The 23,994-nt window shown below is 41.6% G+C and overlaps 1 protein-coding gene across 1 annotated transcript in view; it reads left to right on the top strand.

The window, feature by feature from the left end:
* Positions 1 to 114: 114 nt before the first annotated feature.
* RP1L1 (retinitis pigmentosa 1-like 1) overlaps positions 115 to 23,994 on the top strand; it is a 27,855-nt gene continuing 3,975 nt past the window's right edge. The window contains exons 1-3 of the mRNA XM_009580108.1: positions 115 to 753; positions 19,551 to 19,716; positions 21,563 to 23,618. Of these exons, the coding sequence (XP_009578403.1) occupies positions 115 to 753; positions 19,551 to 19,716; positions 21,563 to 23,618 (2,861 nt within the window). The remainder of the gene's footprint in view (positions 754 to 19,550; positions 19,717 to 21,562; positions 23,619 to 23,994) is intronic.

Genomic DNA, 23,994 nt, shown 5'->3' on the forward strand with positions numbered 1-23,994 from the left:
AAACTGTTATGAGGAAAACAATCTGCTCCCATGCTAGTCAGGCACTGATTCTGCATGACTCAAACAAACCCTACTCTGTTTTGCTTCTCTTGTAGTTACCTTTAAGCAAGAGGGATGACTCAGGTGCCTGCTGACTACCTGTCAACCACCAGCTCCTACAACTATGAGCAGCCCTTTCCCCCCGTGGCTCGGACAAGCACTGTCACCAAGGTACCCCCAGCCAAAAAAATAACCTTCTTCAAGAGTGGAGATCCTCAGTTTGCGGGAGTCAAGATGGCCATCAACCAGCGAAGCTTCAAGAGCTTCAATGCACTTATGGATGACCTCTCTCATCGGGTCCCACTGCCATTTGGGGTACGGACCATCACCACCCCACGAGGAATACATTGCATCAGTGAGCTGGACCAGCTGGAGGATGGAGGATGCTACCTTTGCTCCGACAAGAAATACGTCAAGCCTATTAGCATTACTTCTGGGGGACACAGGCCAGGCCCTCCACGAAGTGGTCGTCCCTCCAGTACCTTAAGAAGAGCAGCTCAGGAGGGCAAGCTTGAAGATTATTCCACACCTTTCACTCAGCATGGCCCCAGAATACCCAAGAAAATCACTCTAGTTAAGAATGGAGAAAGTGGTTTTCGGCGCTCAATTATCTTGAACCGCAGAAATGCCAGGAGTTTCAAAACGCTCCTGGATGAGATTTCAGAGATCCTGCAATTCCCAGTGAAGAAGCTCTACACTGTTGATGGGAAGAAGGCAAGTATCTCTGGTACTGGTCAGTTATTCTAACAGGTGTTATCACATCAGCGTTTGCATTCCCTGTGATGCAAATCCTTTAACTCATGGGGCTGATAGTTTACCCACATTACCTTAATCCTTTGGGCTCGTGTAGTTACTGTCACATTAGTTACTTCCCCATTAATTACATGAAGGGGTGATGTAGAAGAATGTTGTTCAGCCATTCAAGGACTTCATACATCAGATACTGTTTTGGGTCAATGGGAGGCAACTTGTGACAGAAGTCCAGAATCTCAGTGTTTTGCAGCTGGGTATAAAATCCCTAAATAAACTTCTAGTAATGGAGTTTCCCACGCTCTCCCAGGAGGCATGTCCCAGGTGGCTTAACTTTTCCCTACCTAATAACCAGGGATTCAACAAAATAAGACAGCCCTTAGGTAGCACCTTGTGGTTGCATAGTTCCTAACAGAACAGGGTCCTGCTCGTGATGTGGGATCCTCAGCATTATCATAATATAACTAATAAATGCATAAATAATTAGGGTATGAGTGGGATCAGAAGATGCATTTGTGCTGATGATTCGGTGAATGTGCCAATTGCGGTGGACTCTTATAATAAATTCAGGGCATGACAACTCCTTTTTTCTTCTGTTCCCAGAGGAGTTTCCTGACAAACCTGAGATTCTTCTCACTTCTTTTCCATCTCTTTGTAACATAGACTAACCTGTACTTCCATTTCTTCTCACATGTTAGCCTGACTTGTCCCTAGCAATGCAGCCAAGTGGAGCAGTTACCCTGCTCCTGGCCACATTTTCCACCTTCGCAGTGCCGTGTGCCAGCTCCTCGGGGGTAATGTTACAACCATTTGTGGTGGCACTTTCTGAACCAGGTGACTGAAATGACTTGGGTTCAGATGACCCACTATCCAGGAGGGGAAAAAAAAAAAGGAGGAATATTTTTAACCCAGATCATTTTGACCTGGCACGGGGACAGGAGCGTGCAGCCATGAAGGAGAGAGGGAGGGGATAACGGTGCCTTAAGCCAGCTTTCCTGGTGGAGGCAACATGTCATATCACAGTGGTTTCTGCTGTGCCCACCACTCTGGAAAGAGCTTCCTGTTCTTAGCTGGAAGATCCAAGGAAATTGTCCTTCCCAAAGATCCTACTGCTACAGCTTTCCCAACACTACTGATCTAGAGGCTAAAAAAGTGTCAGCCTGACTGCAGTCAGAGATGAGATGAGACGAAACGCCAGGGAAAGGGTGGTGTCGCTCCACATATGCCAGACAAGTGAAACTGCAATCTTGCTGAGAAACTGAGGGTCCTGCAGAAACTGAGGATTTATGAAAAGGGACCCAGGAGCAAGAGAGGGAACTTAGCTGTGGACAACCCGAGCATGGCCTAGGATAAACAAAATAGATAATTCATCTCCTCAAACTTTATGGCCTAAGAGTCAGTTGTTTAAGTCCAAGATGAGCAAGCTGGCCACCCTACTGTGGGATTCATCTTTTCTAAGCGTGTCTAGAGTCTGTGTTTCTCCTAATGGGAGAGTAGAAAAAAAAAGGCTCACTTGTAGGCAACTGCATGGCAGGCAAGACGAATCCCATGCCCTAGGGTATTTCAGCAGTCAATGGAAAGAAGTAGGCATTTTAAACAGATACTTTCCAAGTAACTCTCTAAATGACTGCAGATATCTGGAGCTGGATTCATTTCAGATTCAGCTACCTGAATGTCAGTGTCTAAATGTTTCTGTAAGTGAGGTAAGTGGCTAGGCTCTCATATAGCTGTTGAGACTAAGCTGACAGTCCGTTGTACGTGGAGCTGGCCAAGATAGGTGTCTAAAGGCCTTCAGAACCAGTTAGGTTCTTTTTTTCTACCTTCCATCAATGGATTTGGAAGGTGAAGTTTGCTGTGTACCACAGCTAACTATACAACTAAATTAAAGACTGTTAGAGCGGGATCTCATCCCTTTCTTCTCCATTCTGTTAAATTCTTAACATCTTCCTGGTTCGGTCTTGGCCCAGAGTAACAGTCTCCCAACAGTTTAGAGTTAGAGCCTGGGACCATTCACCGTAGGTGGTTTGGATGTCACCAGCCTGCGTTTGAGCAGCCAGGCTGCTTCAGTTGACCTCCATTCTGGAAAACAGGGTCTGGCACTGCTTGCTTTACTACTACAAATGTAGCCAACTCAAATTAGGAAAAAAAACCTCAAACCCAACCCTGCTGCCAAGATGTGTTATAATCTACGGATATGTATTTTATTTTGTCACTGATTTCTCCAGTTTTCAAGACTTGGACTCCTGTTCAGCCTGCCTGGAGGTAATAATCTTGTGTAGTGGTAGTAACTTCCTCTTCACTTCTTCCATTTTTGAGATTTTTCACCCATTTCTCTAAAGAAAAGATTTGCCTCCTACTTCTTAGTGCAGGCTTAATGTTCTCCTTGTGATTTTCAAATAAGTTTCTCACAATTTTCCTTCTAGTCATTATAAAGCCTTTTCTTCCTAGTCATTATGAACACCGATATTTTAGCTGGGGTATACAATAAATACACGCTCAGTAAACACAGTATCTTCACTATTATTCAACTTCCATCTTTCTTTCCATCTAAAGACATGCAGTTATCTTTTACATTTTCAGCTCTACAGTGGTGATCATCTTGCCTAAAGCTCTCTATTCTCCCAGAGTCCGATCTTATCCCAATGTGCCAAGACGTGGCAAAACATAGCTAGAATGACATGGGTACTAACTGACCAGAAGTGGTCACTGTGGAGTATTTGAAGCTGATGGCACCTACTAAGTTTTGCATGCTAACATCTTTGCTGACAGTTTAAGTGACAAGCTCTGTAGGTCTCTTCAGGAGACAACATGTCAATAGCTTTGTCACTTATTTTGCATCCCCACTCTTAATTCAGCCTTTGTTTCTGGAAATGGTTCAGCCCAAGCTGCACATGAACATCACTTGAAGAGATGTTGATGCTCTTTGTTGCAGCTAGATTATCTTCTCTGGCATGCCACAGAGTTTAAGATTATCCTTTATGTAGTGATAATGATATTTTCCACAGTAAACCCCAGGGGTCCCATAGAGACCTTCCGCCCCTGCTTTTTTTCCTCCATGTTTTCCACCTGCAGAAATGTGGGTGTAGATCAAACACCATCACGTAATCTCTCCACAGTCCCTTGGGATTCTTTTTTTGGATATGAACATTTTCACTACCATCTTGTCAATAGACAGTGCATCTTCTGTACCTGATTAATTTAATTTGCACTCCTCCTATTTTTGTGTAGAATATCACAGTGTTAGGTGACTATGGGTCTAACCTGACCAATGTTATCAGCTTACACATAGCTAGGAAATATGTGATTATTAGTATCTTTTCTGGGGAATCTTTTAAAGTGATTTTTTGGCCCTTTTAATTTTAATCATTTACATCTTGCTTTTAAACTGTTCGTTACTGCTCATTCAGTAGTCATTCCTGTTAGGACTTCCTGGAGCTGTTACCCTCGTCTCGGGTGCAAAGCATTTAAACCACAAAAAAAGTCACTCAGCCTTAGGTTTTTCCAATCTTTTCCTTTCATAAGGATTCTCTAAACCATTTCTGCTCTTCTGGCTAGATTTTCTTGCTGTACATCTTCAAGATCTCTGTTCCCTATACACAACTGGTTGTGTCCCAGAGTTTTCACCAGATACTAATGGTTCCTTTGAGAAGTGAAAATGGTGAATTTGTCACACAATTTGGGTTATTTCCTGAAAAACCTCCTTCAACTGGTGCTGAAGTTTAATTTTGACTGTATATCTTGCCTTTATACTTGCATTTGCATTTTCTGTTAGAGACAATGAAAACAAGCCTCTGTTCTTCCATGACAATTCAAAGGTGTCTGGATGCTTCATATTTCTTGGGTATTTCCTTGTTTCTCATATTATTCTCTTTGAATAATAATTCAAATTCTCTTTTAATAATTTTGTTAACTTCTTTTATCACATGTCTTTGTCTAGCCTTACCACAGAGGCCACTATTTCCTGGAAAGGGTGCTGGGAGTTAAGGGGAATAGTAACTTTCGGCGTTTATTCCCAAGATTTGACAGATTAGCTGAGTAAGAGTAAGATTTATTCCTAAGCAATGTATCTGGACTACTGCTTGATTGACTTTGTATTTGTCTGGCTTAGAATAACCTAATTCACAGCATTTAATAGCAGGTTCACAATGTCTCTTTTGCTGGCAGTTTTTCCTTGATCTCTTGAAAACAGAACACAGAAAAGGAAAAATTTCCTCTCCTACAGATGAATCAATCTCTTCCATCAATGAAAGTGTTATTCATAGACCTGAGAGTGTTGCCCCTTCAATCTGCTTTTGTTTTCTTCTACTACTGTAACTCCAGTTCTTAACTTGAATTTTAAGATAAGTTAAATCTCCTCTGCAATATAATGTATAGTTGCGACATACTGTCCCAGTGTCTCTGTTTTAATTTCTTTATCATTTTGTTGAGTAAATCCGGAACAGTTCAAACTTACAAGCCTGGTTTCCTATTATACCTTTGTGTGGGTATAAACTTAGACATACATGGAACATTTTTTTTTGTGTTCCTTTCCATTTGAAAAGGCAGAGAAAACTGTTTTCTTCCTTTTGTAGTTCACCTAGTCCACAAATGTTTCCAGTCAACTTCTAAGTTTAATTCAACCATAACTCACAGGGAAATAAACTTTTTGGACTGCAAATCTCACTAGTTTTGTGCATCAGTATGTTTTCTTCTCCAGACAAAACTTGTATCATTTATTTTCATAGCCCTCATTTTATCTCAGTCTTTTTCAAATTGGTTTTACCCTAAGGTTTTACCTGAAAGGAAGAAATGCTAGTGATTTTATGAAGTCAATGAACTGAACATTTTACCTCTTTTTCTTTTTCGTGGAACAAAGTCAGAAGGTGGTCACGGGCAGCTATGCAGAATCCTAATACAGATGAAGTTCATTGTAAGGCCAAAGGTCGTGTTGTAGCATCAAGATCTGCTGGAGGCCAGCAGAGCTCTTGCTTCTGTGGTCACACTTATTTTGCTCTTATTTTGTCTTTTCCTGCTCCCATTTGTCTGCTTATTTACGTCTCATATATTTTCAAAATTGTACTTTATGAACTTCCTAGGAAAGGTCGGTCTATTCGCTGGTTGTTTCTTCTGTGGCCTGGATTATGGGGCCTTCATTGCTCTTGGGTCAGACAGTCTTTCAGTGCTATGAATTCAGAATTAGCCTATAATAATTATGCAAAGCTCAGATCAGTAGAAACAGTGATTGAAAGATCCTGATTCCAATATTAGTATAAATCCAGAGTGGTTCTACTGGAATTTACACATTTGAATTTTCATTTTAACCCGTGAAGCCTTGAGCCAGGTGAAACCAATATTTTTACTCCGAAGCATGAAGCAGACAGCCTACTAGGAAGGAAGAGCTAATCCCAGTGAAGTGAATAGATGTTTGAGTATTTGGGCAGTTATTTCAGCAAGGCCAAGAGCCCCTCTTTCCAAACTAACCATGATTTTATTGTCAGTTTCTAAATGAAAATAGTAATTTGATGACTATGGGACTGGAGAGAAATTTAATTTGATTTTAGCTTAGAAAAATCCATTAATTTTTCAGAAAGTAAAAAGTGTAAATCATATAGTTCTTTTCAGGTCAAGGCACTAGTTACTGTTTCCCTGGTGATTAACTGGAAATAGTGCCCAAATAGAGAAATCTGTTATTTAGATTAACATTGACATGTCATTAACTTGCCAGCGAAACTTTCTTTGTGCAAGTTTGGGCACTAAAAGATAGACAGGCCTTGACTTAATTCATCTAAATCTGATCAGCTTTTTAGGCATTTAGGATGGGGGGGTCATTTTGCCTGTTGGTCTCTTTTTGTTAACTATAGAAGAAAATCAGAAGACTGATTCAGACTAGTCACCTAAAATTAGGAGGAATTAACTGAGGCCCAGTTTTCATACACTTGTGTTAAAGTACTACAGATATTTAAATATGAGCAAACATAAGACACGGGATTCTACATCTGAAGATCACTTGGCTGATGAGACAGTTGAAAATTGCAGCTTTCCTGGTTTTTACTAGGGACATCAGTTCTACTCTAAAAATGAGCCAGGTGTGCTACTACGAGCAGATATCTCGATAAAAAAAGGTAGAGTATAATTTGTAGGTTATCTATCTTCTCCATCAGACAGACTTTAATCTCTGTTCTGAGAAATTCTTATACAACCAAGTGGATTTTCTTTCTCCATGGTCTAAACCACAGAAGAGTGCACCTATGTGCAGATCCCCACCGCCTGTCTCCAGAGACGGAAGAATGCCTCTAGGGGCAAAGAGGCAGAGAGAGATCATAGAAAGGCCAGAAATCCTCACAGACAATTAAACTGTAAGAAACGACGTGTAGGATTACGTGACAGCAACTGCACAGCAACAGAGGATTTCCCTTACAAATGGCAATTATCCAGGGTCCACCAGCTGAACAGTCATTAAGACTTCTTTAAGTCACAGGAATCCAGCAACATGACCGTGTCTAGTCACAGATGTCCTGATTTCTGCGCTTACTCTTGAATCACTAGGCCTTCCTTTTACTGACTGTCTTAAATGAAAACAAAACCAAAACCAAATTCTTCCTTAAAATCCAATACTCCTTCTTGTATGGCGTTTGAAACCACATTGTGTTGTGGCAAATAGTCTACATAGTTTATGGCTACTGGTGGCAATTCCAATGAGCTTCTCAAATGGGATTTATCAACCACCAGAAGAGTTTTCCAAGGGATGTGGCTAGTTTTATGTTTGTTGGAGTCAGGCCAAGACTTAGATGTTTTTTTGCTTAGGCGCACTCAACATTGACGGTAAGTTGTTATATTTAATGAGTGAATCTGATCCAGTCTGTTGTGTAGAAAGGCAGAGTAGATGACCAGAAAGACTCTCTTTTGCCTCAGACTCTACAAGTGAGAACATTGCAGAATGAGCACTGTATGCAATCAAATTTCCTTGAGGGATCAGACAATTACTGTGTGAGTTAATCAGGGGAGCAATCATGAGTTAAGGAATGCTTCTTCAGGCACCACTAACCGGAGACTGTAAAGGATTAGTTATTAGAAACTCCTTGGGGTAGGGACCCTCATTTTTCTTCTGTGTTTGTATAGAATTTGGAATGAGACACACTAGATGCTGTGGCAAGGCTAACCATTCTGGGTCAAATCAAGCCATCTTTGGCATTGGGCAGTTGTAGTAATCTTGGAGAAAGACAGAAGGGCATATATGAAGTGATTGTTTCCCCAGTGTATCTTCCCAGTCTCCAGCAACCTGTAGGCTAAGATCTTCCTCAGCCAGAAGTAGCACCATGGGCTACAGCTATTCTAGTAGACAGAACAGTATCAGGGCACATACTCCGGCCCTGGCACCAAATGCCACTATCTGTACATATTCGTACTATGTAGCCTCCAAAATAGGGTCTAATTCCCACAGCCTCTAAAATTGGGTGGCCACATTCAAGCTACTTCTTAGGAAATGTCCCTGGCGCATGTTAACTCCCAGATCTGCCCAGGAATTACTTGGGAGGGTGCCAGTTGATCCAGGCTTTAAATGCCCCAAAGACCATTCTAAAAATTTAACAGTACATGTAACTCTGATCCAGTGCCCTGGATCCAGAATTGTTTAATTTAGCAGTAAAGACAGAACTTTTATTTTTAGCTGTTACTAGTAGAGGTATTGGCCTAACTGTTACTACTAAATCGTTCTTGGTAATAATGACTGCATTTACAGCGACCTTAGGGTGCAAGGCCAGGAAACAGGCTTGTCTGACATATTTCCTGACTCAGATTTACACATCCATATAGCCATTTCTAGGACATCTGTAGACTGCCCGCAGGCATCCTCTAGGCCACTCATGTTTGGGCTGTCTACCAAGCTCATCTGTCTTAATGACAGGTGTCATCAAGACCCTGATGGAACTGTAAGAGGGAAATGAGGTACATGGAGGCAAATGAGCTGGTTTAAAATGTGGTGTGTATATAAACAATAAGAGAAGAAAGGTGATAATTTCCCTCCTTGGGTTAGTTAATTTTTTCTGGTTCCATGTTGATATATTCACTGTGGCCCTTGGTTTCGTGCTGTGTTCAGGTATGAATAATTGCAACCAATTTCAGCCCCTCATCTGGTGCAAACCGTTGTTATCAAGTGAGCTGTACCACTTTCCACCCACCATGTGTGTGACTCATAGTCTAAAAACAAACCACAGGTTTCAGGTTCAATATTCTCTGATTCCATGCCAAAACCACAATGACTCCAATGAGATTTACACAAGCGATCTGTAAACCTCAGCAAAACTTTCCATGAACCTGATCCATAAGAAGACTCATATCCAGGTGTGTTTTATGAACCTTTGAGATGCCCTGAAATCATTTGGCCCAGTGCCTTACAAGATGTAGTTTAATGGACCCCGGGTGCTAGCCACTTTCTTATCTAACATATACCAAATCTAATACTTTATCTAACATATACCAAATGCAAATGATTCCCTTAGCCTGAGGAGATTTTGTTCTTTCAATAATAATGTAGCAAAGTGTAATTACTTTCTAATTCTTTTGAATTTAATCCAGGGCAAAGACATTTCCAATCATATTATTGAGTATATGCAATAATATTTGTGAACACGATGCTTCTATTTATTCATTTAGCTAGAGTAGAAAGAATAGCAGAATTCCACCCTCTCCTGGAAAAACTGTGTATTTTCTTTAAGTACTTTAAGCAGAAATCACTGTTTCTGCAAAGAATTTTTGCAGGAGTGGCAGGGTTTTCTTCATAGGGAAATCTGTTGTTCTAAATTCAGATTTGGGAATTTTTACCAATAATAGGAGAGGAAAAGATAGCATGTTTTGCTTTTTCATCAATTTACTTCTTCCTTTGGGTCCCGAACAGAGAATTCAAAGGATTCTGCTGTAACTCTTAGCAAGGTCTGGTTCTCTTTCAACTCACATCTTTTCTGAAATAAATTCAGTTAACATCAGGGGAGCTATTTCTACTGTGTAGAAGTAAACAGCTTTACAGCTTTCACATTTGTACTATGGACTTTGCAAATTGAGGGTGAAACTCTGGAATCAATAACAAGAAAACTCCTGTTCAATTAAACCAGAGGTTTCAGCTAGATATGTTTCTCTTTATGCCCTGAGAGTCTGAAGTCCACAGGCTGTATCCATAGTGCTCAATAAAGTGCAATGCACAAGTGTTTAAGCTAAGAGACACCTGGGATGGTAAGACCATGGAACAATGCCTTATGGATCTATGAGCTTGATCTATAAGCAATAGGGTTTATATACTCAGTCCCAGTTCCTACACCTAGGAACTATGTTGTGCTTCCCTCTTTTCCCCCACGGCTTCCAGCTGGAGTCACTTTTCATCCATTGTGTAGATATTCCCCATATAAAAAGCGTAAGTTTTGAGAACTTCTGGTCATGGGGGAAAGCTTGAACTATATCCTTCCCGCTGACTCAGTCACCACAAGGCTAATCACAAGAACCAAATGCTTAGCATTTTTCAAGGCTTGTCAATTTTTAAGCTAATCCAACCTTCGGAGAGGATAAGGGCAGGCGCTTGGGGTGGGGTGGATGTTAGTCAGACTCATGATTTTCAAATGTTGATGTTGGATGGACCAGATTTAATGAGTCAAAGGAGCAGGTGGTGGTGGACTCTGATTTCAGTGAGGAATTGCAGCATGTCGGAAGATAGAAAATATCTGCAGCAAAAACTTTCTAAGAAATGCCTTCCTCTCCTCTATGTTGAAATTTGCATCCTTAACAGCAATTTTCTGTTTCTTTGGCTGATTTGCAATTAGAACAGTCTCAGACCCCTTTTGAGCTGACAGGGTAGGTGGGTAGGGAAAAGGCCACCAAAAGCTTGTATATGAAGTCAGTACAATGTGGGGATCTCCCCAGCTCAATCCAGCACTCAGTGGAAGTCCTCAGGAAGACACCCATAGTCTTCATCAGGAACCAGCTCATCCTCCACAGAGACATAACCGTGGCAGCCCTCATATGATCCTAGCAGCCTGTCTTCCAAACTGAACTGGGCTGTAAATCAGTTTTCTTCCCCTTTTTGAACTCTTCACTTGTTTCTCAAAAACTTTTCTGCTTTTTTCAGGCCTTTTTTTTCAGTCTTTCCTCTTCCTTCCCCTTTTTCCATGCAGTTTTTCTCTTCTGCTGCTACCCAAACAATTTCCGATGGCCACTGAACTTCTGATTGCAGTATTTCTCCTGATCTGCTGAAAGACATGTTCATCTAGACTATTTCCAGGGCCAAACTCAGAACATTTTCTTTATGCATGTGCAAAGTGTCACACACAGGGAAAAGGCATCTGCGAGTGCTCCAGGATAAGCTGCCAGCAGTGCAATAGCTAAACATGATCTTTGCCTGTGGTTGACTGAGAAAGCAGTGCAGTGCATTATTCCTCTATCTTTCGCATATTTTACTTGGCTGTTTGAGTGCTTCATGGCCTGATTTCCAGATCACAACTCCCAACACTATCATTTTTCATGAGGCTTTACACAGTGGTCAAAACAGAAAACTAGACAGCTCATGTCTGAGCAGTTCTAGAAGATGTTGATGTTTTTAGAAGTGTTGGCATAACAAACCATCTTATATTGCTGCATTTCAGCACCTAAAGCAATGGACTGGACCATATTCCCATGATATATGCATCAAATAAAGGTAGCAACGTGTAATTTATGTTTAGTGGATTACCTGCTATTGCAGGAGCCTAGGACACCGGCACCTGTCCTGCTTCCAGCATGTGGATTTTGAGACCTGAGGTTTGTTGTGGTGGGTAGGAGACCATGTGAGTTTCGGTGTGCTGTGGGAGAGGAAGGGATGCTGCGTACTCTCTTCTGGACTAATCGTTCGGGTGCTACAGTTTGCAGAGGATTAGGTCCATTTCTATGCAATAGTCCCTACTTTAAGTTCAATATTAGCTCTTGCGCTGCGTTCTTTCTGGTGTGATGGGGAGAGTCTTCTGGCTGCTCATCAAATACACACCCACGCCACGTCCACCAGCCTCTCCGCAGATGGGAAAAGGGGTGTTCCACTGTGGTAGGGCATGGGGAAGGTTGCCCAGGATGATATTAGAGAAAGTGAGGTCAAGTAATGCACTTTTCTAAACCTTCCACCTTCATTTCTTCCGCTAATTTGCTAATACGTATGTGGGCAGGGAGTGGCAACACCCCATGATTCACCTTCTGACCAACAGATTAGCATAGCTTTAAAAAACCACTCCCGAGAAGAACCATTCTCCAATTTCTCCAGTGCAAAGTCTGGGTGAGGGAAGAGCAAATGTGTTCTTTGCATGACTAAAATACAAAATTCATTATTGTTAAACCGAGATACCCCAGTTCAGAGCCTGGATCCCCCCGGATTGAATGAAGTACAACTACAAAACAGAAGGGCTGTTCGCACTCCGAAGAGTTGTAAATCTGAATGAAAGACAAAAGGGAACAGATGAAAAAGCACAAGGAAACGAGGCAATGAGTCAGCATGATAGGCAATGAACTCAGCCGGTTAGCCTTTTCTTGAACATGTCTGTTACAAGCTTTTCCTGTTTCTCCCTTGCATCTCTGCACTTCTCTGGAAGGTGGATTAACTTATGGACTTGTGATCTCAACTGTGTCTTGCATTATTTCCCCATTCTGTCTTTCTCTCCCTGACTCTTTCCAATATCTTTGGTTGGTTGGCAGCCAGCAGAGGAAAAACAAAGGGTATTTCCTACATTTTACCTTCATCTGAAATTGGTATCTATATTCAGCTTCTGAGGTGAGTAAGGTTTACGAAGGTTCTTTCTTCTCTGGGAAGAGCCAGAGGATAGCATGTTCTCCACAACAAGCAACAGATTCCTTTTTTTAGAGACGTTATGTTTGTCTTTCTTCTGTTTAGGTACTGATGACATTTTATTATTAATTGTGTTGCAGTAGCACCTAGAGGTCCTTGCTGAGATCACAGCCCCTTTGTGGTAGGTATTGCACAGTAACATTCATGGAGACAATCCATCCTCTAATGGATAGCACCCAAACTGAAAAAAAAGACATAGTTCGGAAGGGAGGATGTCCTTTCATTTCCACCTCGCACATGGTGGCCTCCCCAGTGGGGCTTACAGTAACATCTGTGAAACATTTTTATTGGAAAGAACATTCCGCTGTTTTGAACCAATCCGTACATGACATATCCCACCGTAACAGGGAGTTCCTGTGGTATGAGATAATGAGGTATGCAAGTAAGCAAAAGTTCTACTGCTTTGAAAAATCACAATTTTATTGTCAGAAGTACAAAGACTTCAATGAAACCTAAAGACATAGCTGACATTTCCTTGGAAGAGTCTGTGCACACAGGTTTAAAGCACAGCAAATTGCAATGTTTTTCACAAGGCAGCACCTGATCTTTAAGACACCACAGTGGTTTGTGGGCCAGAAGTTGACTGATATGAACAAAAATACTTCAGCAGAAGCAAGAATTGGCAACAAGTTTTCTGCTTTCTGGTCCAGAACTTTAATCACAGCCTCTATAATTCTCTTGGTTCCTGACCCAGAGTCTGTAAAGGTCAACAAGTTTCTCTCCATTGGTTACAGTGGGATTTGGATCAGGTCTTACAGTAAGATTGAGAAACTTAATTTCATTTTCAGGGATTACGCAATAAAACTTTAACGGGAGTCTATTTCAGCCCACTGAGTGCAAACTGCTAGAGATTGTTCCCTGAAAATTTTGCTCAGTGGATTTTGTCTCTGAATGTTGAATGCCTTAACTGTGAGCAACCCTTCCCATGAGCTTATATGATAGGGTGATTACATTGAGGGAACTCAAAGGAGGGCTTGAATGGGGCCTGAGCGATCCAAAGAAACTCTTTCCTAACCCATCAAAGATCTTTATCATAAGCCGTTCATTTTCCTCCATTTTATTCTTGACTGTTCACTTATCATATATTAAAATATTCTTGAAGTTACCATGTTTTGGGATTCAGCTTGCAAATGAAGACACGTAATTTTCTAACTGTCTCTATATGAATATGCTAGGTGTTTCTTGCTCAGCTTTCAGGTGATAGTCTGGTGGGGCACCGTCTTATATCCTGTTCACCATCCTCACGCACATATTAGATACCCTAGAACATCTCAAATTGCTCTAGGTATCTACATTTAGGCAACTCCATTGAGATGATTAACTTTCTCTCTAGTCAATGAAAGAGGCAGGCATGTCCAATGGGGGATTTACCACCTGTGTCAGGTGGCTTTCCTGGGGTGAAATAACCTGTCCCCCAGAAATATTCATTGTCCTCCACCAATGTGCAAGAAGTCTAGATTGTCAAAGATGACTTACTTACAATCAAGTGTGATGAGTTAAGAAAGAAACAACAGGGCAGGGCATTTCCTTCTCCATCACAACTCCTTCAGGTGATCACTGGATTTTAAATATTAACACAGTTGCCTTTCTTTTTTTGTGGCTAAATTGGACTGGGATGTAATACTGTTTTCTTGTAATACAGTATCCTGGCATGGGTACTCAAGAATCTTGCTGTGGCAGCCAGAGGGAAGTGGGGAATTTGTTTACCAGAAGGATTTCCTTACAGGCTACTGCTCGGAAAAGATAATGGTGTCTCTGAGCAAACAAAGAAAACATTAATGTCGGAAAAAATCTGTGCTGACCAACCAGTAGCCACCATTTTATTTCACTGGGGCATTTTCTGATGTACCCCCCACCTTAAAGGAAAGCACCAAACATCTAAGGCTTTATTGCTGCTTTAGAACTAAACACATCCCACCCTACTGGCATTTATTTTTCTCTACTGACTGGGACAGCTAAGGCAGATAAGAACACCTACCTTCTACTTTTTGAGTTCCACCACACTTTTCCTCGGGCTGATGTCTATATGAAAATAACAACCACCTGTCCTACAATAAATCACAGAATCACTTTATCGCTGAGGTTGGAAGAGGCCTCTGAAGATCACCTCATCCAATCCCCCTTTTCAAAGCACAGCCAACCAGAGCAGGTTGTTCAGGTGTCCAGCTGGGTTTTGAATATCTCCAAGAATGGAGACTCCACAACATGTCTGAGCAACCTGTTCCAGTGTTTGGCCACCCTTACAATGAAAAAGGTTTTTTCTTATGTTTAAATAGAATTTCCTGTATAAATAAATAGATAAATAATCTAATACAATAAAGGTCAGACAACAATGGCCTCTAAAGTCCTGGGTTTTCACTGACTGCAAGGAATTTAAAGGGTCTTTTAAAATAATTGAATTTTTACTGTAGTGATAGACCCCCTGCTTCAGGCCAGACCTATAATGTCTGGCCAAACATGCTCTATTGCTGATCTTACTTACATTGGGGTTATGTCACATGTGATATTATACAGCTGAAGTTAATAATGACTGTATTCCTAAAATAGCAATTAATAGCAGCAACTCATTGAAATAATATGGCCTTCAAGAAGGAACACAGGCCTGGGACCCTGGAGACTGATATTCCATATTCAGCTCAGATGATGCTTCCTGATAACTATTAAGTGGTCATGTTGGCTGGAGTTAATCTGCCTTAGTTTAGATGTCTACATCTCTCCTAATCATTTCAAGGTGCTTTTCTACCAAGGGACAAAGAGGCACCTCCAGAGCATGATTTGTCTCACAGTAGGAGAGATATCCAATGCAGAGTACAGGAATTGCCCTTTCTACATGGACTATAGAGCCTTGGTTGACTAGCTCAGTCTTACACACCTAACATTTAGATGTCCAAAATCAGAAGCAAAATCTAGTTATTATCTTCCTGTCCTTTGTTTTCAACATTTACAGAAGGATGCCTGTTACTTGTTTTTCACAACTTATCTAAGGGAGATGATGACAATATGTTCCTTTATAGAAGTTGCTTATAAAATTTCTTCACCGAAAGGGTTGTCAAGCCTTGGAACAGGCTGCCCAGGGAAGTGGTGGAGTCACCATCCCTGGAGGTATTTAAAAGATGAAGATGTGGCGCTTAGGGACATGGTTTAGTGGTGGACTTGGCAGTGTTAGGTTTACGGTTGCACTCGATGGTCTTAAAGGTCTTTTCCAACCTAAATGATTCTATGATTCTGTAAAAGCACTGTATAAAGCCTAGGTCCCAAAACAAATAATTGTCGAGTAAGGCAATTCCTGAGAGTTAGATTAGGATTGTACTCGGGGAGGCACATCTCAGCGTTAAACATCATCCCACACTCTGGAATTCACACTGTCCTCTCTGCAAGAACATTCCCACCTCTTACCCATCCTGAACAGCAATTCAACATCAGATTATTTTCTCATCATTTAATCAGATCTACTATTTCATCTCTTTCTCTGGGGCTCACGTGCTTCTGAAATATGAATAGCTACTGTGTCTGCTTTTTGCCATGGTGTTATTGCCAAATCTTGCAATCTGATCTCTCAAACCACTTCACCAATTTTCTGTTTGATGTCCTGTTTCCTCCCCCCAGCATGAAAATCAATGGCAGAAAGTGCATGGAAAATACAGTTTCACAAGTTCTAATAACTCTTTGTCTGGTGGCTGTTATGTCCAAGCAGAAGAACAGACTCGCTTCTCTTGCAGGATAGCAAAAGAAAGCTCCCAGTTTTCGTGTTATTTCCTAGTTGTAAGCAGTGTGATGCAGACTCCAGAAAAGCCACTGGTTGAAATGGGGCCAATTCTGCCACTGGTTGAAATGGGGCCAATATTCCATTCAGCACATTCAGGAGCAACAGTGGTCACTGGCATGCCTGCAGGTTCAGGATCTGATCCCTTCACATTAGAAATAATTTTTATATATTCTTTAAAAAGAAGCAAATCTAAGAAGCAACACATGGACCTCATCCAGGGACGCGCTGAGTGAGCTGCAAGTTGCTAAACACCTAAGAGGGGTCATACTGTTTAGAGATAATTTAGCACTAGTAAAAATGCCATACTGTTTGCCCTGAAGCCAGATGTCCTCTGTACAGCCCAGGCAGTGACTCGGTTTTGAGAGGATGGGATTCATAAAGCGGTGTGGGAAAGGTCTGTGCTGAGCAAACTGAGATGAACTCATCCCAACTCCACAGCACTGTACTGGCCTGACAGAATGGATGTTGCATTAAACCAAATCAGTGTGAGAAAAATGATTTGTTTAGCCCTTAGGATATATTCAGTTGTATTTACAACTACCAAATTGTTTTTAACAATGACGCATTATGAAGTACTGATTTCCCAAATTTAGACGAATTTCTACAACTATTAATTCAGAGAGATTAATCTTGCAAGATATTAGGAAGAAAAACTGTGTTACAGGTATAAACACTGCTAAAGAGCTGATGATGCCAGAAATACTACCTGACAGACCCTTTATTTCAAGTCACGTAAAACAAGTGTATTCCATATTACAGGACTTGGTTTGTGCAGTATCTGTAAATTCAATAACTCGGCTGGCTCAGCTCCATTGATTCCTGAAGCTCTGTCATTGGCACCATTTATTTTCTGCACATACAACGCAGCGGTGATGAGTGTGATTGAAGTATCTATATACAGACACTGTACCGTGTGAGGAAATGTCCTGGGTAAAATAGCTTTCACTGAAAATATGTCCTTTACAAATAGGAATAGTTCCTAAGCTTAGTGGGGGTTTAAAGACAAATTGGTTTATATTAGGGTCGGAAGAGATTTCATGTCTATTTTTCTCTTCTCTCTCTCTTTTTCTCTTTCTCCTTTTTTACCCTCACCTTTTTTCTACTTGTATGAGGACACAGCAAAAGATCTCACTAAAGGAATAAAAAAGAAAAGAAAAAAGAACAAGAAAGTAAAGAAGGAAAAGAAATATATAGGTGGCAAAAACCTACTCAAAGTATTGTCATTTATTAAATTATGGGCTTTCTATACACTTTTTCAGTGAGCTAGAAAGATGTTTCCTTTAGAAATATATGAACCCAAAGTGGATTTATTGGCAAATGACAAGCAGTAGACATAGATAGACTGAGAGCTGTGGGTTATTTTCCGTTTCTGTTTTATGGTACTCATCACATAGACTCAGCAGTTTTGTTGCCTTGCACACAGTGGTGCTTAATGCAAGCTTTAGAGAGGAGAGCCTCTCTTACTGTGGGTTTTTATAGCAACAAACTCAATGGGCCTCAGGTCTCAAGTGTCGTTATAGTGCAAACAGTAAATAAAAAATTATGGGAAGACGATGCGATTTTAGTGTATTCCCACTAAAAAGTTGATGCCATATGCTTTACTGTGAGAAAAATTACCAGAAGTGTTTAACTGGATCTTCAGTGTGATTCTATCTGTCTCTGTCTTGTTCTTTCACCCTCCACACATTCACCCTCCTCTTATTTGCACAAGATCCAGCACTATTATCTTAGAACCTCTCAAAGCCCTAGTGGAACTAGGAACTAACTAATGTCAGAAAACCCCAGAGGCATTTCACAAACTAAGGGCTTGGGCTCTGAAGGGGACCTGATTCTTCATTCCTTTGCTACAGCAATATTTAGAGAATGAGGTCCTTTCTTCATGCTCTGTTATGTCAGGCACGTGTGACAACTGCAGGACTGTCATCACAGCTGCCCTGAGATTTGTTCTCTTCCATACTTGGTTGCTAGTTAAAGGGCTGATGATTAAGTGACACAGTGAGGTCAGGGTGTATCTTATGGGCAAGACAGCGCTCAGCCCACCACGGGTGCTAGCTAACATCTTGGTAGCCCATTGTATGGTCACCTCTTATTGGTGAGTCCCCATATGCTCTAGAGATGTTCTCCTGATGTAGAAGTCTGAGGAGGAAGGAACATCCTAGCTGGGTTGTGGAGACCCCTGACAGCACAAAGCTGCCAGATGTTGGCCACTCTAAAGCCCTCTGAGACAGCAAGAGAGCCCTCTCATCCTTTTAGAAGCCAACAAGTGGTTTACCTGGGAGCTTAACTTCAGTCTCACAAATAAGGGATTCAGAAGCAAGATGGAAGAGAGGGGTCCAGGCTTTGTCTAGCCAGTGCTCATCACAAGACTGATTCCTGCTCCTTTAGATCCTAGGTAAATATTGTACTCGGGTAGAAGTTACTTTCTACCACGTCTAGCCCTGCTCCCTGTTACTAGCTGCAGCTGATATGAAGGACTTGGTGCGTAATCCAGAAACAAGTCTGGATCATCTGCGGTGAAGATGAAGAGGCAGTGTGTAAACCTGCGTTCTCATGGAGGAACAGAGAGTGCTTCACAGACACTTCCCACACTGAGGGACAATGTCCCACATTGTCCAGCATTGTGGCAGTACTTGAGGTAATGTTTGAGACAGTATTTGAGGTAATACTCATCACGACTATAATATTAGGGGAAGTCACAGTTCTTGTTCCTTCCTGAGCAGAGGAAGGAAGAGAACTAATGGTCAATCTGGAATGTAGCATTTACAAGGTAATAATTGCTGTCCCATACAGGAAGAATTAAGGAGTATACTTCTCTGTAAGGGAACCTGAAAAGCCTCCAGTTCCACCCCCTTCCTCACGACCACATTGATTATGCCTAAATCTTTCCCAGAACATGTAAAACCTTGTAATAAATGAGATATCTTCTCCTTTAGGCAATCTCTCCCACCCCTTCCCTATCTTAGGAAAGCTGATTAAAACACAGCAGAGCTTCTCTTTCAATGGAAGAATACTGCAACAGAGCCAACAGGCTCTGGTAGAACCTGAAGTTCTCCAGAACCATGTTTATTTTATTTTAGGTGACAACTAAATGTCAGTTAATTCTGGGTTTGGAAGAATCTAGCTCTGCTCTATTGGCTCATGGCGATCCACTTGCTCTTCTCTTTCTAGATCGACAGCATGCAGGCTCTGCTTCACTGCCCCAGCGTGCTGGTGTGTGTCGGCCGGGAGCCATTTAAACCTGTATCGATGGAGAATTTGAGGAAACACTCGGTGGAGAAGCTGCCCGACCTGGCTCCCCGTTCCAATGGCAACAACGTCAATGAAAACAATGAAAGTAAGAAAAACTCTGGGGCGTATTGCACAGGCGTCTCCAGGCCTGTGTCCCACAACATGGAGATTCAGACACCTATTGTGCAGATTTCGTGTGCAAAATGTACTTGCCTCTCTCTGCCTCCCAGGCCTTTCCATCCTCCCCTTCTTTTTCTCTGGTTTCCTTCTAGGATTTCCTCCCTACACCCTCCAGTCTTTCTTTTACATGCTCCCCGTGTCTGGCTGACTTCCCTTCCTCTTTCATATCTCTGTGTCTCCTTTTCCTTCCAGAACTCCCTCCTTTCCTGTGTCTGTCTCCGAGTCTCCCCAAACCCTTGAGATTTCCCACGAATCCTCTGTCCCCTTGTCTGTCTCTCATGTAATGCCTGCACTTCTGCACTTGCCTGCATCAGAGGATGCCCTGGTTTTGTCGGCAGGAGACTCAGTTTCTCCCACAGGTTACAGCTGCAGAGTAGCCCCTGGGGAACAAAGCATGTTTTTATGGAAAGGTTATGTTCAGGAAGGAGTGTGTTATGCGGTATTCAGGCACTTCATCGCGAATTATCTAAGGTCACAGGTAATGAAACCAGCCACCCGCGGTAGCCTATGGAGAGAAACTTCCCATTTCTAGAGGGCAATTCATCTCCCCTATGTTAGGTGTTTGTTTTAGGGTGAACTAAGTGTGCTCTGGAGGTGTTTCTCTCCATTGTCAATACCAGGAGCCAGGAAAGATTTATTCACGTGTTGACAGCTAGTTGTAGAAGATTAAGGACAGGGGCATCCCACACTCACTGCCTGAGACATAAAAAAATTGGAGGAAGCAGTGGGAATAAGCTGAAGCTTTGTCCATCAAAAGACTGAGCAAATAGTTCAGTTCAAATGCATAAGGATGGTTAGCTAGAAGCTATTTCATGTGTAACTGAACTTGGTTGGTGGGCTCCTGGTTCAACACTTCCTTCCTAAAATGCCCTCCATTCAGCTGCGTATCCGTATGCTTACAGAAGAATGTCTAGATATATAAAAGTAAGCTTTGAACAAACGTATGTATTAGAAACAAGATAGATGCGTATCTTGCAAGACAGCATGATAGCAATATACACTGCTTGAAATGAAGGGTCTAGGACCTCAATAAATCTATGCAGATCACTGCACTGAGCCATAAGATGTGCTTCAGATTACAGTTCTTAAAATTCCCTTACTATCACTGATATACACTATCCTCTATAACTACCACTATTTCTCTTTGTAACTTACACCAGCTTACAATTCCTTTTCCATTTGTTCTTTATGTTTTAATAAGCATTATAATTATTCATAGTGGCACATCTCTGCAGGGACTGAATGCTGCTCGAGTCTACACAGCCACACCTGGCATGTGAGTAGAGAAGTGGATGATGCACAAAAAATGTGTGACACTTGACCTCTAACTAAGGAAGAGGGTCACTTCTCCATGTATTTTTCCCCAACTGAATAAGAAGGATGAAAACTTGTGCAGTTAAATAAAGGCATATTTGCAATGTGATAAAATACAGAAACTTTGAGACTAAATTGCTTTTTTTTTTTTTTTTCCCTTCCTGGCATGCCCATAATACAACAAAAAAAGTCTTTGTGTTTCAATTTAGATTTAGAAGTACAATAAAGTTAAGGTATAGAAGATTTTAATACAGACTATTCATTCAAAACTTAACATTTATGCCCATCACTTAGTCAAAGCCATATTTTCCAATTATGTAAACCAGCATAGGCTTAGCTTTAATGGAATAATATCAGTATTCACTAGTTTGAGGGTTTGATCTATATATTTTGTGTCATCTTTATATAAGTTGACGTTTCTCTCCAACTTTTTTTTCTTTACCTATTTCAAACTCCAGTGAACTTTGGACTGAAAGCCAAAAAAAGTGTTATCCATCCACGGTCATCATCGAGCAATAGGTCAATGAGATTTTCTTTATCATCAGAAAAGTCATATCCTAATGGTCTCGCTGCCTCACCGGATAATGGCGCACCTTTCTCAAACAGTTGCTCGCATCCAAAACCTGGAGACCTGGTCCATTCCTTGGTCAATGACGACATAGAAAAACGGGTGCATGTGAACAAGGATGGTAGCCTGTCTGTTGAGATGAAAGTTCGCTTCCGCTTGCTAAATGATGAGACTTTGCAATGGTCCACCCAGATCAAAAAGTCCAATCTGATGAACCAAATGCCTTGTGAAGAGTCAGGTGTAGAGGAGGACAGTGGAGTAGACCCCATACAGAAAATGAACCCAGAAGCCAGCTCAGAGGCAGATGAGTCATTATATCCCTGTGATATTGATTCTTACATGTCAAAACTTGAGGAATCAGAATGTGATGAGGCTCATTGTCATAGCTGTGGCAAGAAACACCAGGACTACGACATTTGGAAAAATCCCATGCACACATCCCAGAGGGAAGAGCCCAGTGTACGAAACACCTGGCACACACGGTCATCATGCTCCAGCACATCTTCCCGGAGGAGAGTAGTCCACAAAAAAATGGCTTCAGTGGATAGCCTCCACACCACATCCAGTGAGGAATTCTCTGAGCACATTGTGCAAGAGTCCTCATCCTACTCAGAGACTATAGAGAACAGAGTGGCATATCGATCTACTAAAAAGTGTATGTGTCGAAGTGATTTGTCTACAGGTGCTTCCAATGGAGAAGACCAGCAAGAGCACACTCGGACAAGCACGAGCAATAGTCAGAGACCTTCATCCCTGGGCTTAATGTCACATTCAAGCTGTGAAAACAACCTGGATACTCAAGACGTCCCTGAAGACCATGAGGCTAGCAAGACCAATTCACAAAATGAAGATGAAAATTGTTTTGAAGTTTCCTCTGTGAAGTACTTGAAGGATGATGTGGAAGAGGTTGAAAGCAGCAGAGTTGGGAGTGTCATGTCAAGGTCATCTCTGCAGTCCAGACAGAGCAAGAAGAATGTATGTGAGGAAACAAGTAGCGTGGGTAGGAGCATGTCCTCCTCCAGCCTTCAGAAGGCAAATCAAGAAGATAACACTAAGTGCTCCACTCCTGCCAACAGTGTGCACAGCAAGTCTAGTAACTGTACTGCACCAAGAGCAAAGAGTGAACAGGATGACCACTCTGACGACAGTGCAGTGGCCTCCAGTGAGTCTTGCTCTAAGAAAGAGGCTGAAGAGGTTGAAGTGGAAAAAGAAGAAAATGAAATCAATGAAGTCAGCTCAGTGTCAGCAAAAACAAAGCCCAGCCAATCAATTAGAGATGAGAGCAGTGAAGGTGAACGATGCTCTACACAAGGAACCCCCCATTCCAGAGCTAGTGACAAGAACAGCAGGAGAAGTGACAGTGATGAAATTGTTCTGTGCAATGCCTCTTGCTCTTCCAGAGGATCCAGAAAGAGCAAACACAGCCATATTCATTTGGATGCACAGTCTGAAATGTCTGTGTCTTCACTTGAATCCACTCTGAATAAAAAGAATTCCCTACATGCAGATGATCTGAGATCATGCAGCAGGGCATCTTATTACTCCAAAAGCTCATGTGAAATCAAGAAAAAATCTATCGGAGACCCCATGTCTCATAACTCAGGATCTTTTCACTCAAACATTTCATCTACTAGTGAAGCAGAGGCAATTGCAGGTTTTACTGAGGAGAAAAGCTTGAAAAGTATCGCCAATGGCTACAGTGAATCCTCAAAAGGCTCAAAGAAGAGAAGCCATAGAAAAGAAAATAGCAAGCCATCATCCCTCTGCTCAAGTGTTTCAAGCCCTAATGGAAAAGCTGGAGAGGGTCATTCCAAGATGAATTCAGAGGCCCCTTCTTCAAGACACGGAAGTATGAGTGAGAGTGTATGTTCAAAAGGTGACCTCTCAACTGAGACTGGGATTAGGAATGGAAATCCTGCAAGTGTCTCTTCAAGAGTCTCTTCAAAGTCAGAAGTAAAAGATAAATGTTTGTTGACACAGATATCCCAGGAAAGTGATGATAGGTGTTCACAATCAAACATATCTCAATCTTCAAAATCAAGGCAGATAAAAACTACAAATCTTCGTGTGAAGATGTCAAACTCCAGCCGAGCATCATTGTCTGAGACTTTGTCAGTATGTAGTATGCATTGTCCTGTCCCACCAAAAGGGAAGCCAAACAGCAAAAAAATTCGATCAACCATGTTGAAGAATTCTTCCATTAGCAGCATAGGTACCGAGTCGATGCTGACCACAGGAAAAGAGCAGAAAGAAATTATAGATTCCTCCAAAGCAACATCATATGGGTCTAAATCAGCTGCAACTGAAGTAAGTGATCGGAAG

This window comes from Fulmarus glacialis, unplaced genomic scaffold (genome assembly GCF_000690835.1).
Source record: "Fulmarus glacialis isolate BGI_N327 unplaced genomic scaffold, ASM69083v1 scaffold2536, whole genome shotgun sequence".
NCBI lineage: Eukaryota > Metazoa > Chordata > Aves > Procellariiformes > Procellariidae > Fulmarus > Fulmarus glacialis.